This window comes from Zosterops lateralis (assembly GCF_965231275.1).
Source record: "Zosterops lateralis genome assembly, chromosome: 6".
NCBI classification, from domain to species: Eukaryota; Metazoa; Chordata; class Aves; order Passeriformes; family Zosteropidae; genus Zosterops; species Zosterops lateralis.
In genome coordinates, this window is record NC_139761.1 from 44,157,676 (window position 1) to 44,176,328 (window position 18,653).

At 36.9% G+C, this 18,653-nt stretch overlaps 1 protein-coding gene across 1 annotated transcript in view; it reads right to left on the reverse strand.

Moving 5' to 3' along the window:
• Nucleotides 1–18,653, reverse strand: part of PDHX (pyruvate dehydrogenase complex component X) — a 31,596-nt gene that overhangs the window by 10,246 nt on the left and 2,697 nt on the right. Inside the window, exons 2-5 of the mRNA XM_083863442.1 lie at nt 14,702–14,785; nt 9,977–10,077; nt 4,860–5,065; nt 3,526–3,624 (exon numbers count right to left, since the gene is read on the reverse strand). Coding sequence (XP_083719568.1) covers nt 3,526–3,624; nt 4,860–5,065; nt 9,977–10,077; nt 14,702–14,762 — 467 coding nt within the window. The 5' untranslated portion in view covers nt 14,763–14,785. The remainder of the gene's footprint in view (nt 1–3,525; nt 3,625–4,859; nt 5,066–9,976; nt 10,078–14,701; nt 14,786–18,653) is intronic.

Genomic DNA, 18,653 nt, shown 5'->3' on the forward strand with positions numbered 1-18,653 from the left:
CAAGAACTGAAAATTTAAAAGCTCTACTTAATGCCTTTTACCATTGCTGCCTTGTTTCAATTTATTCTTACCTTCAACACATACTACAACAAACAATATTGAAACAAATGAATGAGCTCAAGATAATTTTCTAATTAAAAGTTGTTACTTGTTTTCCCAAATTAACATGCAAGTCAAATTTTGTTTTAAAATTAAGCATTTATTATTTGACACAACTACTGTACCAGGGAAAAAATAAGATTTGATAGAATGACAATCATTCCCTACCATGACAATTTCAGACATAAAAAGTAACTGCATGACATAATGGAAGCTTTTTGGTTAACATATTCGAAGCTACCAAAACTTTGTGAAGGGTTTTCACTTGGCAGGCATAGGAGAGACCATCTGGTTTTGGTGGGTTTTAGTGTGTTAATTGGAAAATGTGTGTTAATTGCCAAAACTGAGCATATTTTTAGATTAAAAGATTCACTCAAGACTTTCTGAAACTAACTTGTACTGTACAAAAGACACATATATAAAAATCAAAGTTCGTGTATATTTCTTATACATACATAGAGAATAGAGATCCCCCCATCAATTTCAAATGATTTAACTGATTAAGAAAAACAGGTACAGCAATGTTATGACTGTCATAGTTGCAACACTACAAGCCTGAATATACAAGTTGAGTAAGAAGAGGCATGAGAGCAAATAAAATTAAGCAGGTTATACAAGTAGGTAAATACGTGTTTTATTACAACTGGAAAGGGAAAGGTTGGCCACATCTTTCCAACAACTCTATAAACTTCTATCAACATGGGTCAGTAACAGAGAAAGAGAGGTAGCAAACATGAAAGAGTAGCCTGCTTTGCAGAAAAGATGTGAGAGTTTAGTAAACATTTATTCAACAAAAATATGCCTTACCAGATTAGAAATGTGCAGATCCTGGAATCTCTGTTACTATTCAGTTTACCACTACTACAGAAATGTATAGTCTTTTCACTTAAGGTTAGCCAAAATCCAAAGAATGGTGAGAGTAAAATATACTGTGTTCAAAATATACTTTTCTTGATATAGACAAGTTAGGTTACACAGACACCTAAGAATCACTGAGGATCCAACAAGAGATGCATGGATTGACACGAGCTTCCTGTGGTGGCAGTTACTGTTACTAAATTGTACCCAACCCCTTTCATATTATTTATATTCCCCTTTCACATGTTTACACCCATTTACAGATGTTACACATGTTTACTCAATTCATAGATTTCCTGGAAGAAGGCAAATGGTTAGCAGAGATTCAGAGCACATCAGAAACTCCCAGGTGCCAGACTTACTGCCTATCTTTACAGAAGAAACTCATTCCTCTCACATGGCAGCTAACAAATTGCACACACCAGAGATCCCAGGGTCAGTTCATACTCAATACATGCACATGGATTTAATCTCCAGAAAAACAGTACTCCATGTGTTCTTTGCAAGCTGAAAATGCCTAAGCAGCTCAGAGATCTCAAGACACACAAACGTAACAACAGCTGGGAGCAACATGGCCTCAGAAAAACACAGTTCTCAGCACCCTGCCTTTTCATGGCTGCATTTATAAACCCCTAGACCACCATGAAATAGAATGAGAAAGGGCAGTAGTACTGAAACAATCAATTTTAATATAGGCCTCCCAGACAGTGTCTGAGCTGGTGAGTAGAAATATGGTACAATCTTTGACAGAATTTGTGAGTTACTTTGTACTGGCACACCAATTTTCTAGGACATTTTTGAAGAAAATTATATTAAGTGATATAAGAGGATATTACTTAGAAATAACAAATAAAAAACCCCTGCCACTCCAAAAAAAAAAAAAAAATCACACATAAAAACCAACAACAACAAAACAGACAGGAAAAAGACAACAGTAATTCAACCTTGAACAGACACATAAAAGAAATAAAAATAAAGAGAAATATACAGATCAATAAAATAAAGAGAGAATGCTAGCAGAGTGGAAGTTCCAACTGCTGTTGCAAGTTTTACAGTGAACTGAATTTAAAGATAGAAAGTTGGGGGAAAGAACCTTCCTTGCTTACATAATTTGCTATCTTTCTTTCTTTCTTTCTTGTAATCTGGTGCGTGCAGCAAAGGAAATATTTCCCTGAATTTATGCAGCAGCTCTCTATAAAAATCTGCACATTTCATTTCAAACTGAGTATAATAGCAGTCTGTAGGCATCTGAAAGATTAACCCCATTTCAAAAAAATGGTTAGAAAAATCCCAGACATTCTTCATCTTAAATTGACATTTCATAGTCAAATCTTTTGTATGAAAAAAAGAGTTTTAAAAAGGAAATTATTTTGCTAGATAATACTCATAACTACAGAAAAATCTTTGCTAGATCTCCATGACAACTAGGAAATGTTAATTCATTAGCTCAAAGTCCTAGAGGGTTTCCACCTGCCATAGCCTCGTTACACACCATAAATTACCATTACACTTACATAATTAAGAAAGAACTCTCTCTGATGATTTGCTGTTACATAGCATATTCTATCTATCCAATTCCTTATTACATCTCAACTCAGCCAAAGTCATAATAAAAATAAAAAAAAAAGCTTTGAAAAACTGCCACTTTTCTGGGTCCAGTTCCAAGTTACACTGACCTAGTCTTGGTTATCTTTGAATGGAACTAAAATAACAGCAGCCAGCAAAGTCTGTGTAAGTGAATGATTTCATTTGTCAAAAGGAAAAATTTAACTGAGAACAAAAATATTTATTTCTGCCAAAATCCTCACTTCCAGTAACATACATACTCATGTGAAGAGAATGCATCATTTCAAGGCTAAATGCACTGGATCTACCACATTTTTTAACACTCAACTTTCTCACTCAAAGGCTTGAGTGCCAATCATTACACTAGAATACTCAAAAAGGTATAAAAACTACTAGATCATAACAAATGACAGCTTTGTAAACAAACATTCTTTAAATCACAGAGAGGAAAAAGAAAAATGGGAAAAAAACCAGAATTCTGGAATTTCTTATCATTACACTTCATTGCTCCCCCCAGCCTAATAAAAATAGGGGAAAAATGAAATCCTAACAGATTTCAGAACAGAAGTGCAGCAAAAAAAAAATCAAAATATCTGAACTCCCTGAAGAAAACAAGTTGAAGAAAACAGGCCACTGGTATTTTATTTTGGCTCTGTATGCATCTTGGGAAGTAAAATCCTTGAGACCCACAGTGGTAGCTAATAGTGGTGCTTAGGAAGCAATAGCCACCATTAGGCTGAGCTGCAGGAAATGTGACAGCACTACCACACAGCTAAGACTTAAAAAATACAAATATATGTTTTGGTCTTTTTCTAATTAAGGGCTTCTTCAAATACTTCCTAACACATTCTCCCTATCTTTTCAACAGATTTTTCAAATTTAACTAAACCCATCCATACCAAAAAATGGAATAAAGGTGTGGCTTTTTTAATAAACAAACTTTAATCTAATGGAAGTTGCTCTAGTATCAAAAGCTGTAGGTTTACCAAAGTATCTACATACTCTTTAGTGAAGATTCCTCGAGGCCCAGTAGGTGTAAGATTGCTTGGATCTAGTCCATGTGTCTCCAGAATGTTGCGAGCTGCAGGACTTAAGCGAACCCTGAATAAATGAGGGGGAAAAAATAAATTATTTAAATAGTAAGGTTAACTTATTTTATTAATGCATGTCATGAGAAACTACATTTCTCTCTGGTCTACTAGAAAGCAGAGTACATTGGTACAGAGTACTCAGTGCATCTTAATATGATTTGCTTTCTGAAATGAGGAGAAAAGCTGGCATCTAGAGAATGTTATAGAATTCTTAGACACAAAGCAGCAACACATTCGTAAAAGAATAAATACTTGGTTTCAAGTCTGTCCACAAAATCGTCTATTCATTATTTCCTAAAGGAGACTATATTTGCACTTCATTGAATTTCAAGAATAGTCCATTAAGCCCTTGTCAAAAAAACCCATGTCATAAATGATCATTTGGTTTCAAACATGCTGATCCATCTCGAACAGTCGCAGTGAAACAGCACTTCTGATGTTCTTTGGTACTAAAATGAAAGACATAATCCTTTCAAGGATCCTTTTGTGGATCATCCTCCTACTACAGGTAATGCCTGGGCAATGACCTCAGTTATCTTCCACATGCATGAGAAAAGCCTAAATGCTGGCAGCATTTAGAACACAGCAGACCAGATAGAAACGGTAATGAAGTTTGGAGGGGGGAAAAACGGCACAAATAAGGAGTGATACCTCTAAACAGGACATATCCTGGGGCACAAAGTGGTTATGGATTATTGCTACCTGACTAATATCTCCTCCAAGATGTTTGCAATGCTTAGGATGCCAACAGATCCAAACCAAATTAACAAAGAGCACATAAACCAACTGTTTAAAGTTTTTTGCACCCCACTGTTATGAAAATATTAGAATAATTTTTTTCTAACATCAAAAATGCAAAAGCTTGGAAGGACCTTTGAGCGTGCCATTTCCTTGTTTACTTTTTCTCCTCAAGTAAATAGAAAACAAGTCATAGGTACACCTAGCATCTTATTCATAAGCACTATTTTCCATCCTGTATTAGCACAACTTCTTTCTAAGCTTAGAATCCTTCATAATTCAATTGGAAAGCAGAATAAAAGCACATTTAATTCTAATGTTGTTTGAATTGATTTACTGGGCTTACAGAGAAATAGTCTAGGCCTGCAAGGTTTATCACCTCACTCATACTGAAACACTCTCAAACTAACAGCCTACTACTAGGCAAAAAGGGACAAAAAATATTTCTTGGTTCAGTTCTACTGATCTAATGAAGAGTTCTGTCTCCTAACAAACACAGAAACTTACTGCAATTTCCCAGGTTGATGTTGCAGTTTAGGAGGGGCTGAAACTGAAGGAGCTGCAGGAGCTGAGGCAGGTGCAGGTGCTGGTGGAGCCACAGAAGATGCACCACCAGTATCAGCTGGTATTTCAACTTGCTTCCAGTCCTGTCCTTCCTCTACCAACAGACCAATTAGTGAGCCCAAACGAACATTTTTGCTTCCTTCTTCAATCTAAATTAAGAACATTAAGTTACATATTAAACTGTCTGCCCTAATATAACTAAAACCAGTAGATGTCAAAGTTTCAGGCATATTAATGACAATTCATCAGTAAGATAGATCACATTTTATTGCTACTATTAATAAGATGTTTCAAGACTGAAATTAATTAAAATTGCTATTATAAGGAGAGGAACATTACATTATGCCCCAAATCCCATACACCTAAAGTTAGCACTCAGAAATCAAAGTAACTTTTTATACACACAGCCTTTACAGCTCAGAACTAGACTAGGAAAAGAAAAATCATTACCATTTTGCTTAACTTTTCATTTCCTGGATTTTTGAGCCACTGCTACATTTTCATTACTCACAATAAAAAAAACAAAAACTCTGCATAAACTCCAATGAACCCTGGAATCTCAGATGTAGAAAGAGCTGAGATAAGTAGGACTTTAGGGTTCTGGGATGAGAGGAGGGACACAAGCCAACAGTGTGGATTTGCAGCCCAGAAAGGCAAATGCAGGAATGTGGCCACCAGGGCGAGGGACATGAGTCTGCCCCTCTACTCCACTTCTGTGAGAACCCACCTGGAGTGCTGTGTCCAGGTCTGGGGTCCTCAAAAAGACATGGACCCGTTAAGAGTGGTTCCAGAGGAGGGTCACAAAGATGACCAGAGGGCTTCTCCACTTCTCCAAAAATAGGCTGAGAGAGCTGGGGCTGCTCAGCCTGGAGAAGAGAAGGCTTTGGAGAGATATTATAGCAGCCTTCCAGTACTTAAGAAGGTCTCATAAAAGGGAGGGAGGACATATACCAGCCTTTTTAGACAGGCAGGACCAGGGGCAATGGTTTTATAATCACAGAGGGCAGGTTTAGATTAGAAAGAAATGCTTTACTGAAAGGTGGTAAAGCACTGGAACAGGTTGCCTGTAAGGGTTATGGATGCCCTGTTCCTGGAAACATTTAGGGCCAGGTTGGATGGGGCCCCATGCAACCTGATCCAGTGAATGGCATCCCTGACACAAGATGATCTTTAAGGGTCCTTGCAACCCCAAACATTCAATGATTCTATGGACCATTGAACCATTGAATGTTTTGGGTTTTGACTCAGAAAGAGTCAAAAAAATCCCAGCTTTGCTGACAAACCAACAAAGCACAGGTGACCATGACAGGGAGGAAAAACTGGAGATAAAGTAAACAGAGAAGTAAAATTTCCTTGGGGCTTTTGCCACTGCAGCACAGTGCTTTAATCACTTACAAATATATACTAAAGTAAATGTTTATTTCCTCCACTGGGAAGAAAAGGGGACAGAACTTATGCTGGCTCCTTCTGCAGTGGAGTTTTTATATGAAGTGGTTCCCATACCAATTGTCATTTAGGTTGCGAATGAGAAAATGGTAATGGATACTAATATAAGGAAAGCTTTCCAGTCTGACCATCCAGGGGCCACTATGGCAGTCACAGTCCCACCATGTGAGTGCAGACCAAGGCCCCTTTACAGTGGGGGGCTCCAGTGACCCCATGGGTGCCTCGCCTGGCTCCCTACACACCCTGTCCCCACATTCACACAGGGCTTGCTCACCAGATTGACCCTAGGTGAAGGTTTCCCATAGCAGAATCTCAGACACCTGGATCCCTACAGCAATTTTAATTGTGGCCCAGTAACACAAAACCAGCTCGAGCTGGCACCTCCAGGGAATGACCACAAACAAAGGAATCCCTGTGGTTTTATACCCCAGTCTGTGCTGCCAATGGTCTGGGGTGTTCCTGCTGAGCCCTTGGCTCCTGCTGTGTCCCAGTGTCCAGTCATCTGGGCAGTGCCACACACCCCTGTGCCCTTTGCTGTGCAAAAGGTCAGCACCAGATCAAGACCCCTTTTCTGGTGCTCCCACCATGTCCCCCACCAAGGGCACAACCTGTAGCTCCCACTGTAGCTGCACACTCAGTACCTGCTCTAAGCCTATTCCTCGACAATTAATTACAGTTCTTAAACAATCATTCATCATCTGTTTTGTTCCAAATTGAACTGTAAAGTATTTTAGGAAAAAAAAAATCAGTGTTAATTTAAGAAACAACTCTACTGAAAGAATAATCATCATTCTGAAATAACCCTTCTAATATTTCATTCAGTTATTTAATCTTTTACCACATTTTACACTGAATGATGTGATCATTAAAAGACCTATTCAGATAGAGAATAAATATATATGCATGAGATTCTATTTTACTGTTAGCCTGCTCTTCCTAAACCATACATAGATTATACAGTCAAGAAAAACCAAGAAGAATTACAGAAGTTGAATGCATTTAACCTAATGAACCTCCTATATTTAAATGCAAAACTCAAAGCATTAAGCAGACAGTGTGCTCATTTGACTTAAGTTTTCCATACCGAACTCTGTCAAGATGGTTCAGAATTGTAGCTGGCATCAAAAGGCACACCATTTTTGTCTTACTTCTTTTAGGAAGTGAGTGAAATTCAGCCAGATGCAAGCTCAGAGGAACAAAACATTCTTAAATTCCCATCAACTACATCACATGTGAAACTTCTGAGTGGCCCTTGGAAGGACAATCTTTTCAGTAAGTAATCATCATCCCATCCACAAACCTGACATAGCTCATTTTATAAGTCTTACACAAACATCTACTGAATACCTAATACAGAGCAGAAATATCCACCAGATACTGCAGAAAAACAACCAAGGATCACACCTGAGCTAGGGAGAAAAAAAAAACAACAACCCCCCCCAAAAAAAAAACCCTGAAATTTTTTGATCTTAGTGCTGTTCTTGTTATTTTAGTTTCTGAATCATCAGTTTCTTTCTGTACTTTTTAGGAGACTGGAAAAAAAACCCCATCTATTCTGTACTCTAATTCTTAGGCCCACTATTTCTAGATTCGAAGGATTAAAAGAATCCATTAAAAATTTGGTTTACATAATGAGTTGTTCACGTTACTCCAATAAAGCTGCCTCTCCTCCCTTATTTTGAAAGATATTAGAGTAATTTTCTACCTCCTGGCATCTCTGTCTGAGGTTCAGCTGTAGGCATTGGATTGTTACTGGATGATATGGATATAACCAAGGCTGACTGTCACTGCTCCATGACACTGATATCATGTAGCTGCTGGAAAGTCTGGCTTTGATCTATCAAAAAACGTGCCACAAGAGCAATATACACAGTGAAATCTTGAAACTGGCAATGCATTTGAAACACAAGAAAGGAAATAAAAACCCCACAGCTTCTGAAATACTAATGTTACTTGTAGCCATCATTAATTACTGTTTAAGAAACTTAGCAAATTTCATTTTTTTTTTTTTAAAGCTCTCTCTAGGATTAATTCTTTAATACTTTTGACAGAGAGAATCCCCATATCTCCCCCTCATCACATTATCTAACAAAGCAGTGTCTGCAAATGCAGAATAGATTGCACAAGATTTTGTCAAGGCTATTAGGGGCAAACAGATTTTCAGAAACATTCATAACTGAAGAAGAGAGGTTTAAAAATAGTGAAAGCATTGCCCAGCAATTGTTTAAATAACTACATGGAGACCAAACACAGATTTAAAAAATACTTCTGATGTGAGACTTCATCCTGGCATAGCAAAATAGAACCTGTGAAACCTATTAAATGTGTTGTTCCATGGTTGAATACAAATTTAGCAACGCAATTAAAAGAAGGAAAAATATTTTTAAAATTCTTGTCTATATATACTAGTGCTTAAATGCAAGTTATCCTATAGAAATTGAACACTAATGACAGTTTTTGTAAGCCCTGACAGATTTCATTTACAGCTGAGTTCCATCTTACACCCCCTCTCCTCCCTACCCCTGCCTCCCATCTATCTCAAGACGTTCACTTTTGCAAAGGATGTTGCTTTTGCTTATACAAAAAAGGAAGATACCAAACAGAACATCACTTCTCAAATGCTGCCACACAGGAAACTACTCTCCCTTTTCTGTTTTTACAAAGGATAACTGTGCAAATACATGCTGATGTAAGAAAATGCAACTGTAGCAGAGATAGGAAGTCTAATATACCAATCTAAAAAGCTTTTGTAATAGCAGCAGAAACACACGTCTCACTGTGCATAGGGCAGAATTTTCTCACGGCTCCAGGAACCAGTTTGTACCCATGCCCCTTCTGCTGTCTCCTAAATAGCTGGACTACAATTAACACCAGAATGTCTAATTTGTATAATTATGTGCTCCACACCACATGGGTAGATAGTCCCTAAATGAGACCTCCCTAACCAAATGACATAATATTTACTGAAAGTACACATCTCTCATATTTTTATTTATTTTATTCCAAATCCTTCCAATTCAGCCTGTTGTTTAATTATTGTGGAGGGAGAGAAGAAACAGCTGCAATACACCACCAGCTGAGACTGGTTTGGAAAATTTCCAACTCATCCCAGTTCTTGTTCTTTATATTAAGCTTAATCAATCTAATTTTGATAGAGAAAATTATTAACTCCAAGAACTGTCCTCTAGGTCAGCCCATCTTTTATAACATTCTACCCTGAATGACTGGCACAAGACAATCTAGCACAGAGATAACACATCCTGGGTGAAGTACCACCCAAAATTCCATATTCCAACTGATTGTTAATTGTTTTCCTGTAACTCATAGTAAGAGGTTTCATAAACTACAATATTTCATGGACATAATTCACCAGGTGTAAAATATACAAAACAACCAGGTTAAGTGAAAATCCATTAGATACATACAGAATCTTGTACCAATAATCTAGTACACGCATGGCACAAATAGAGCAAGTTTTTCTTCCCAGGAATGCAACCAAGTTCCTTTTTCTGAATGCAGACCAGAAATTTAGCTATCTAAACTAGTTTTTGAAGCAATATGCTAAACAACAGTCTGAGGTTACAATATCCTACTGAAAAATGCAGGATTCCTACCAGTATTTTAGCCAATATGCCATCCTCACTTGATTCCATGGTAACCACTGCTTTGTCCGTTTCAATTTCACACAGTGCATCTCCAACATTCACTGTGTCACCTGCAAAACACAACAGAACTTAAGTATTCTTACCCTAAACTTCCTTTCAGATTTATTTAACCATGGAAGATAGATATTTACCATATAATATAGTCATTTTGTCTTCTTTTATATATTTTATAGCTAGTTGATCCCCCATTGTTACTTATCATATTGTATCTTTCCTTTTCAAATAAAATCACCAAGATTCAAGAACCACAAATTGCTGTGGCAGAACACTGACACATTCCAAGTACACCAGGCTTCCCAAGAGGAAGAACACACACAATGAAATTTATTTCCAGAACCCCATACTCAGTAGCACTGCCATGAATAAAATACTGAGCCTTCCATATTCACTGCCAGCCACAAGTGAGAGCAAGCTATCTAAAACTGCTTAGGACAATGGTATCGTAGTTCTGTAACTGGTGTCTACATTATTAAAGACATTCAAATAAAAACCCCTGGAATTTTAATGTCTTTGGGAAAGCATAGCTGCAAGCTTGCTTAATCTTCTATATAGTTCAGAAAGGTCTTTTAAGCATTCATTCATACTTTGTGAAATAAAAATATGCACAAGTGCTAGAAATTGCTTTTGCTACATTACACAACTCGAAGATTAATTCTGAAGCATACTCTTCCTCTGCTTTTGAGGAATATCTGTATCTGCTAGCAGTTGATAAAGATATTATATGTCTGGATTATTTCAACAAATCAATACTGACTAGACGTCCAACATTAAAACCAACGTTACATTAAAAGCTATGAGATAGTTGAATGTTTTGATTTTCAACAAAATACAGATTTTTCTCCTTATAGAGACAACACATACAACCCTAAAACATAACTACAATTTTATATTAAGAAAAATTTTAATATTTCCCCATTACCAGAAATGCTTACAACAGCATTACCTGTCTAAGCATTTAGCTTAGCTACTGATACCACTCTACTGTGCTTAAGGAGCAGAACTAAAACCTAGTGTAGGTTACCACCTACACTTAGGTAAGAAACAACACTATTAAAAAAAAAATCATTTCCTGTTTCAGGACTACATGAATTAAAAAGGGAAAATGAGGTGTGTACCTCATCTGTGTTGAATGAAAACATCAAAGGCTCATTCACCTACATTGTTTTATAAGTCATAAATGTTCCTATTACAGAAATTGGTAGAGAAATATACTTCATCTTTTTAATGTAATAATCTAACAACCACATTCCACTTTGCAATAACTAGAGCATGAAGAGTTTATAAGAGGAAGTCAAAACTCCAGGCTCTATACGAGTGTTTTAATTTCACTGGATCATTAATTCAAGTAGGCCATATATCAGATCATTAGGCAAGTACTTCTCAGCTGTTAAGAAATCAAATTGTTGGGCAAATTCTGTAATTTACAGAGCTAAGATTGGCAAGCAGAAAGGAGGTTAACTCTGTATCTTAATCTGCCATCAGACTGCAAGAGTTCTGCACCATTAAAAAGAAATGTCAGCGCTCAGAGTCTGAGAGCAGTACCTCCAGCAGAGCAGGCCAGCCAAGCAAATACCTTCATCCATGTGTTTGTCACACATCACACCCCAACGTGGGTACCTGAGACTGTTCATGGAAAATTAACTTTGTCTTGCACAGGGAGGGCAACAGGAAAAGTCTTCAGAGACTACTTTTCCACAACTTTTTTTTTTCTTCATTGCCGCAGCCATAAAATTACCACAAACTTGAAAGGCAATTGAATAAATGCAGTATAAGAATTCTTAAGAATTCACTTCATTGCAGCATTCAAGTCCTGTGTGTGTTTCAGTACCCAAGAGCATAGAAAGGACCATAGTTATTTTCATCAGAGACTGCAATATTTGTCAGAGCTCCTAACTGATGCCCAGTTTGATATCAATTACAAATCAGCTTTCCCAATAATTAGGATTTAAAAGAACACTTTTGAAAATCAGATCTTTGCTCTTACACGTTAAACTGAGAGAGCAGTATTTGCCTCAACCAGAGCTCTCTGAGATTATATATAACACCCTTGAAAATGCTTGAGTGGGGTTCAGTTCTATTGTTTGTTTTTTGTTTCTTCATTTGTTTTTGGTTTTAATGATTAAATTCCCATGTCTAAGCTGAGTGGTTAGAATCTCCACTGAAGCAGAGTTTCCTTCCAGGAGATCCAATTGGCATCCAATAGCCTTGGTGCTCTGTTCAACTACTGACAGACAAGAATCCAAATCACAAGATACAAACTGCATTTCTTAATGTTGCAAATAAAATCAGAGTTGACTGAACACAGATACTGAGGTCCCTGGAGCTGATGTCTCAAAAGGCAGCAGAGTTACACTGCGTGTGGATGCTGCCAGCACTGTTGTATCTTCTGTTTTCTGCCCACATTAACAAGAGCATTCTGGTCTCCTGGGCTGTCATTCTACCATCTTTCATCAACATTAAATTCATACATAATAAATACAAGTTTTTAGAAACATAGTTTTATCTTTGTGAGAATGACTTTATTACCCACAGGAATCAACATGAAACTGCATTAACAATGAGAAGGAAAAGTAAAGCTATCAATTAAATTCAGTGCTTTCCCTTCTGCAGTGATGAAATTATCTGTCCATCCTGTGAAACCGTAAAATGAAAACATTTGATATTTACACAAAGAACAGAAAGATTATCAAAATAGTACTATACTGACCTCTTCTGGTTATACAGTGGGAAAAACATTTCATATGCAAGAAGCTTGCTTCTGTCAACTGCTTAAAAATATTTATTTTTCTTTGACATTAGACTGAACATTTATATTCAGGAATAAAACTACTTTTACATGGCAAACACTCTAGAGAATTAAGTAGTTAAGAGCATCCCTTACAGAGAGGTGTGTAAGCATTAAATCACTATTTTCTTCAAAATTAATCTTATTTTTTAAAAATATTGCCTTTACGTCCATTGTCCAGATTCTTAGAGGAAACAAAAGTATTGACAGGAACTAATTATGATCATAGATGTGGCCAATAAGATAAAATACTATATTTGGGTTTGGTCTTCTTTCTCAATAGAAAACAGAGTAATAAAAATACTAAAATAATTTTCTTTCAAAGTCTAATTATCAATTAAGATTTGATTTTGATTTAATTAAAATAGGTGTGAAGCTTTCTTTTCCTTTGTGTTAGGATGGAAGGCTAGTGCAAGAACTGAGAAAGAAAGCAAAAGCTATACAATTTTTAACACTTTTTTTAATGAGGAAAGTGGATTCATTCATGTTAGGGAGCAAACTGGCATCTACTTCAACTCCTACCATGCTCTCTTTGCTTTCTCTGGCAATTTTGAATGTTATAATTACTGTGAAACAGGCTACTGTTAATATTTAATGTTTTACAATTATTGACAACAAATATAAAAAAGGACTTTGGATCATTCTTTCCTCTCTGCATCATCTTGGACTTCATTAACTGAAGCCTCAAGTTTCAAGAACAATAGTGTAATTTTTTTTAATACACTTAAACTTCTGAATTGTTCCCAGTAAATTCTGCAGAAATTCTTACTGAAAGTTTCATGAGCAAAAGGCCAAGTCCACTACCAGAGCAAGAAGCTGCCTTTCAGCCACCTCTCAAAATGGATTCAAAAATGTAGGAAAGCAAAGTATTCCAGTAACACAACAATGGAAGCTGTATCAACACTTAAAAGGATAAGCCAAAGGAAAAGGCTTATCTAGGCACAATAGTCAAAACACTTTCAGCTATCCAAACTGCGTCTGTCAAAGGTAATAAGCTTTAAGATATTTTCCTGCAGATGTATTCATCTCTTTAGGAAATCTAAAAATGCCTGTGAAGATATATTCCTATTGCTATCCAAAACCCTGCAATGCATCCTGTACCAATAGACAAAAGCTACCTGGAATCCAAAACTAGTGTCAAAATTCAGGTTTAATATTAAATTGAAGAAGGGACAGGGTAGGAGTAAACAGGACAAGTGTGTCCTGACAGAACAGGAACTGCTGACTCTTCTACAGATCATTTTTAATTTACATACAACCTACATGAAGACAAAACTTGACAGACTTTTTATCCAGTTGCTCCAAACTATTTTAACAGAAGCACACAGTTGTCAGACCACAGAGTTTAGGCTTTTTTTGGACGAGCAGGTTGGTTTTCAGATAGGGTTCTTTTAGGGAAAAAAATTCCCCATTTGGTACTGGGTTATGAAAGTAATTAAAATTTCTCTCAGTTTTAACTGTAAACTATAATTAAGATATCAAAAAAGATATTCAAAAATACCATCTCTTTCATGGCATTCCATACCACAGCAGAATAATGAAAGAGATACCTTTCCCAAAGTCAATGGTTCTCAAACTTCCAAAACTACTGAGCAGCATGACAACACTGGGAACTGAAAACTGCACATACACTCATACCATGGAATAGCCTAATAGAAATTTTTCAAAAATATGATCAATGCAACCTTTTGGAAGACAATTAAGCAAAAAAGCATTTCAAGAATGAACAATTTCAATGCAGGTATAGTTCATGATGACAGCATCCATACACCAAACATTTTGCTTCAAAATATTCATCTATAACCAGGAAGAATGATCTTATTTTTACAGAATAGATTTACACAGCTGAAAAATTATGGAAAATGTGACCACAGAAAATGATATCTTACCTTCCTTTTTTAACCATTTCACAATGTTTCCTTCTTCCATTGTTGGAGAAAGGGCAGGCATAAGAACTTTGATACCAGGTGTACCTGCAAAACAAGCACATGGTTATCTCTCTCAACTGAGTACTTTTTCAGTGTAACTCTTTTCTCAGTTAACAGCTTAACACAAATGAAACTGTAAGTGCATGAATCTGAAAGATAATAGAACAAAAGATTCACTATGATGCTCTTTTTTTTAAGCTTACTTACAAGCATGCCCACCAAAGAGCTCAAAGAAAAAAAGGCACATTACAAGAGAAATGGAAATTCACAAACCCTGAATTCCTAGACCTGAAGTTTTGTTGATCATCTTGAAATCCATCTTGAAATCCACCAAAAGCATTACATCCTCCTTTCTCCTGTCATCCTCCTTCTTTACTCAGGCTGTGGAATTTTTTCCAGCTTAAAGCATATATTTTAAATTAATAAAGCCTTTGTGACCCTAGTATTCCAGACTGATGATCTACCTTTTTCACTGATAAACTTTTTTAATGTTTATTTCTCCTTTCCACTAGAAAACTATATCTACTTTGCAGAAATCAGTTGATTTCAAGTTTCAGTGACTTCGTCTTGGCTCAGTAAATCCATATGCAGAAGCAGAACTGTGTAAAAGCAACTGTGTGCCATGTTAGTGGGATTCTTGTGAGGGCAGAGCTCAGGATACAGCACAGTCCTTGGCCTCAGAGCAAATCAGACCTCTTGTCATCCGATTCTCTATACCAAAGGAGTATTCCGACATTACTATGAGAGATACTACCTTTCTGAACTTTTAAATATAGTTATGAGGCAAAAAAGAAGAGCATCTTTTTAGACCAGTTTTGTAAAAGCAGCTTTCCAGCACCTGATTTTTGAGGCTCTTTCTTGAACTATTATGTTTGAATTTGTGTTCAGTTACAGAACAGAAATAGACACATAAAAGGTACACTGTATACAATGGCAAGATTCATTTCTGCTTCATATTCCCTTTTCTCTAATACCCAGGATTAAGGATTGTTATCACTCAATAGGAAACAACACATTTCTCCCAGCTGCTGTATTGCTTGGAGTAGTCAGAAACAGCTAAAAAGAAACACTTAGAAATTAATATTTTTTTCAGTTCTTTCCTTATTATATGCTTTTCAGCTCAAAATTCTTCTGTTTTTATTTTTTCCTTGCCCCCTTTTTTTCCAGAAGCAATGCTAAGGCAGATGGAGGACAGGGAGGTGATTCAGGCCAGCTTCACCAAAGGGCCAGTTCAGCCTGACCAACCAAGTGGCTGTACATGATAGAATGACTACACCAGTGAACAAACAAGGGCTATAAATGTCACCTCTCTGGACTTACAACACTGTTCTCTGTAAATTGATGAAATAAGGATTTGTTGGGTGAACTGTTTCATGGATGAGGGATGGGTTGGATCCTGGGGAACTGGTCATCATGTCAATGTCCCCGTGGCCATTGGTGACAAGTCTCTTAGAGGTACTGGCAGATGAAAAGCTGTCATGTGGCAGCTTGTGGCTCACAGACCAGAAGGCAAACATAGCCTGGGATAAATAAAAATCAGTGTGGCCAGCAGGTCAAGGCCAGTGATTCTGCCTCTCTGCTCTGGTGAGATCCTACCTGGAGAAACGCATCCAGCTCCTGAATCTTTCCAGCATAGGAAAGACACGGATGTGTTAGAGGTGGTCCAGAGAACAGCCACAAAAATGATGAGGGAGGGAGCACCTCTTGTATGAAGAAACATCAAGAGAGTTGGGGTTGTTCAGTCTGGAGAAGAGAAGGTGCCAGGAAGACCTTATTGCAATCTTTCAATAGTTACTAAAGAGGGCTTTGAAGAGAGATGGGGACAGACTTCTTAATAGGGCCAATAGCAACAGAACAAGGAGGGAGGATTTAGACTGGGTGTAAGGATGATTTTTACAATGACAGAGGTGAAACACAGAAATGAGCTGCCCAGAGCAGTAGTGGATGCCCCATCACTGGGAGCATTCAGGGTCAGGTTGGATGGGGTTCTGAGGAACCTGGTGTATTTGACAATGTCTCTGCTCATTGCAGGGGGAATGGAGTAGATGACCTTTAAAGGTCCCTTCCAGGCCAAACTACTCTATAATTTTTTTAAAATGTGAAATGGAAACATTGTTTAATGACCGAAGTGGCCATCAAGGATCCTGACATTTTAAAATGTACCAACAGCAGAAAGTGAGTTAGTTATTCCCTAAAGCCCCCAAGACAGCAACACAATCAGGATCATGCAACCCAAAACACTTGAGTTTTGTGGAAATGAGGTGGATGGTCAATGTTCCCAGAAGACTGCATGAGCAAATACACATTTTTTTCTCTCAGTCTTTCCATGGTAGTTTCAGTTTAATATTACTCATGACTGTCATGGTTAGAAATGCATCCAGACAATGTTCTTTGTAACACTCACAATTCCCATTTGAATTACGTCCATGCACTTTCTTTAGAAAGTTTCTTGCAACTTCTCATCCAGGACTAATAAACAGAAAAATGAACTATGTTATGTATGTGAATGCTTATCTGTGTTCATTTACCAAATAAAATTTTGTAGTACTTGAAGTATGATTGACAAGTTAAAGTATGAGTTAACAATTGTCTTATACTATACATATGTACTCAAAAATAATTTCTCAATAACAGCAAGTAGAAAACATTATACATTATATGATACATTATAGGATGCAAAGAAGTGTTCTCAGTTTCATTAATCTAACTTGACAAGTCTGACTTTGATAATCAAAACATTATTTGAAGTCATATCCCACAAATATCTAGGATTATTGAGAACTAGTGGGCAGACTTCATTTTAAAAAGTCAAAATAATTCACAGTTTTAATGAGGAAAAAGATAATTTTTAAACATGGTGGTCACATTTCTCTTCCATAAAGAGGTACTTGATCCATTTCCCAGAACATGCTTCATAGTTTGGCCCAAATACAAAACTGAACAACAAATTTGTGCCACTGTAACATTTTCCCTTCAATGTTATGAGCAACTACCACAAAACATACAACCCATTCTGGTTCTTTATCAAGTTAGAAGAGGAACTCCTGCAGGAAGTAGCTATGAAATAGACAAATAAATAAATAAAACTGGATACAAAGCAGAAGACAGGACCTTGTGCATGCATTTAATGCTTATACCCAGAGAGGCCCATGGTTAGAGAAGTTCAGTGCTGTTGCAATTAAGAGCCTGTTCAGCATGAGATACACAAGAACACCAGCCACCACAAGTCTTTCAAAGCTGTTTTAGTTGCTTTTTAGTTAATGACCGTAGAGATAGAAAAAACAGGCTTAAATGTGCCTCCTCAAAGAAAAGCAACCTTGCAATGTAGAATTACCTTCGCCAAATGTTATTTGCCCTCATTCAATTAAAAAAAGGGGAACAGTAAAAGGAATCCTTAGCTGCACTGCACAGGCAGGCCTTAACAAGCACCTTGGGAAGTAAACATTGTTGCTTTGCAATTGTGGGTCAGCAAAAAGTTCTGGCAATTTGCACAGAATCTCAAAGACTAAGCTCACAGGCATATTAGAATTTAAGCAAGAAAATCTTCTGAACTTCCAGTCACCACACACTGATTTTTACTTCTATCAACAGCAACTGTGTTATTACACATCAATTATCTGAATATAAAAGGAGGAAGACAGAACCCAAACAAACTTCACATGAACAAGAGACTGCTATTTTAATGGCAGTGCATCTCTGCGTATCCAACAGAATTTGCTCTTGGTGACATGTTGTGAAATGTGAGGTTGTTTCAGGTAAAAAAAAAGTACAAAAAAAAAAAAAGTGGCCTGTGTAGTTGTTGTGAAATGTGTGGAATGAGGCCATGGGATTGTTATAAAAATGAGTTTTAATAAACAAAGGAAAAAACATGGAAAGAGGCTTTTTGGACAAATATTTTGCATGCTGATAAGTG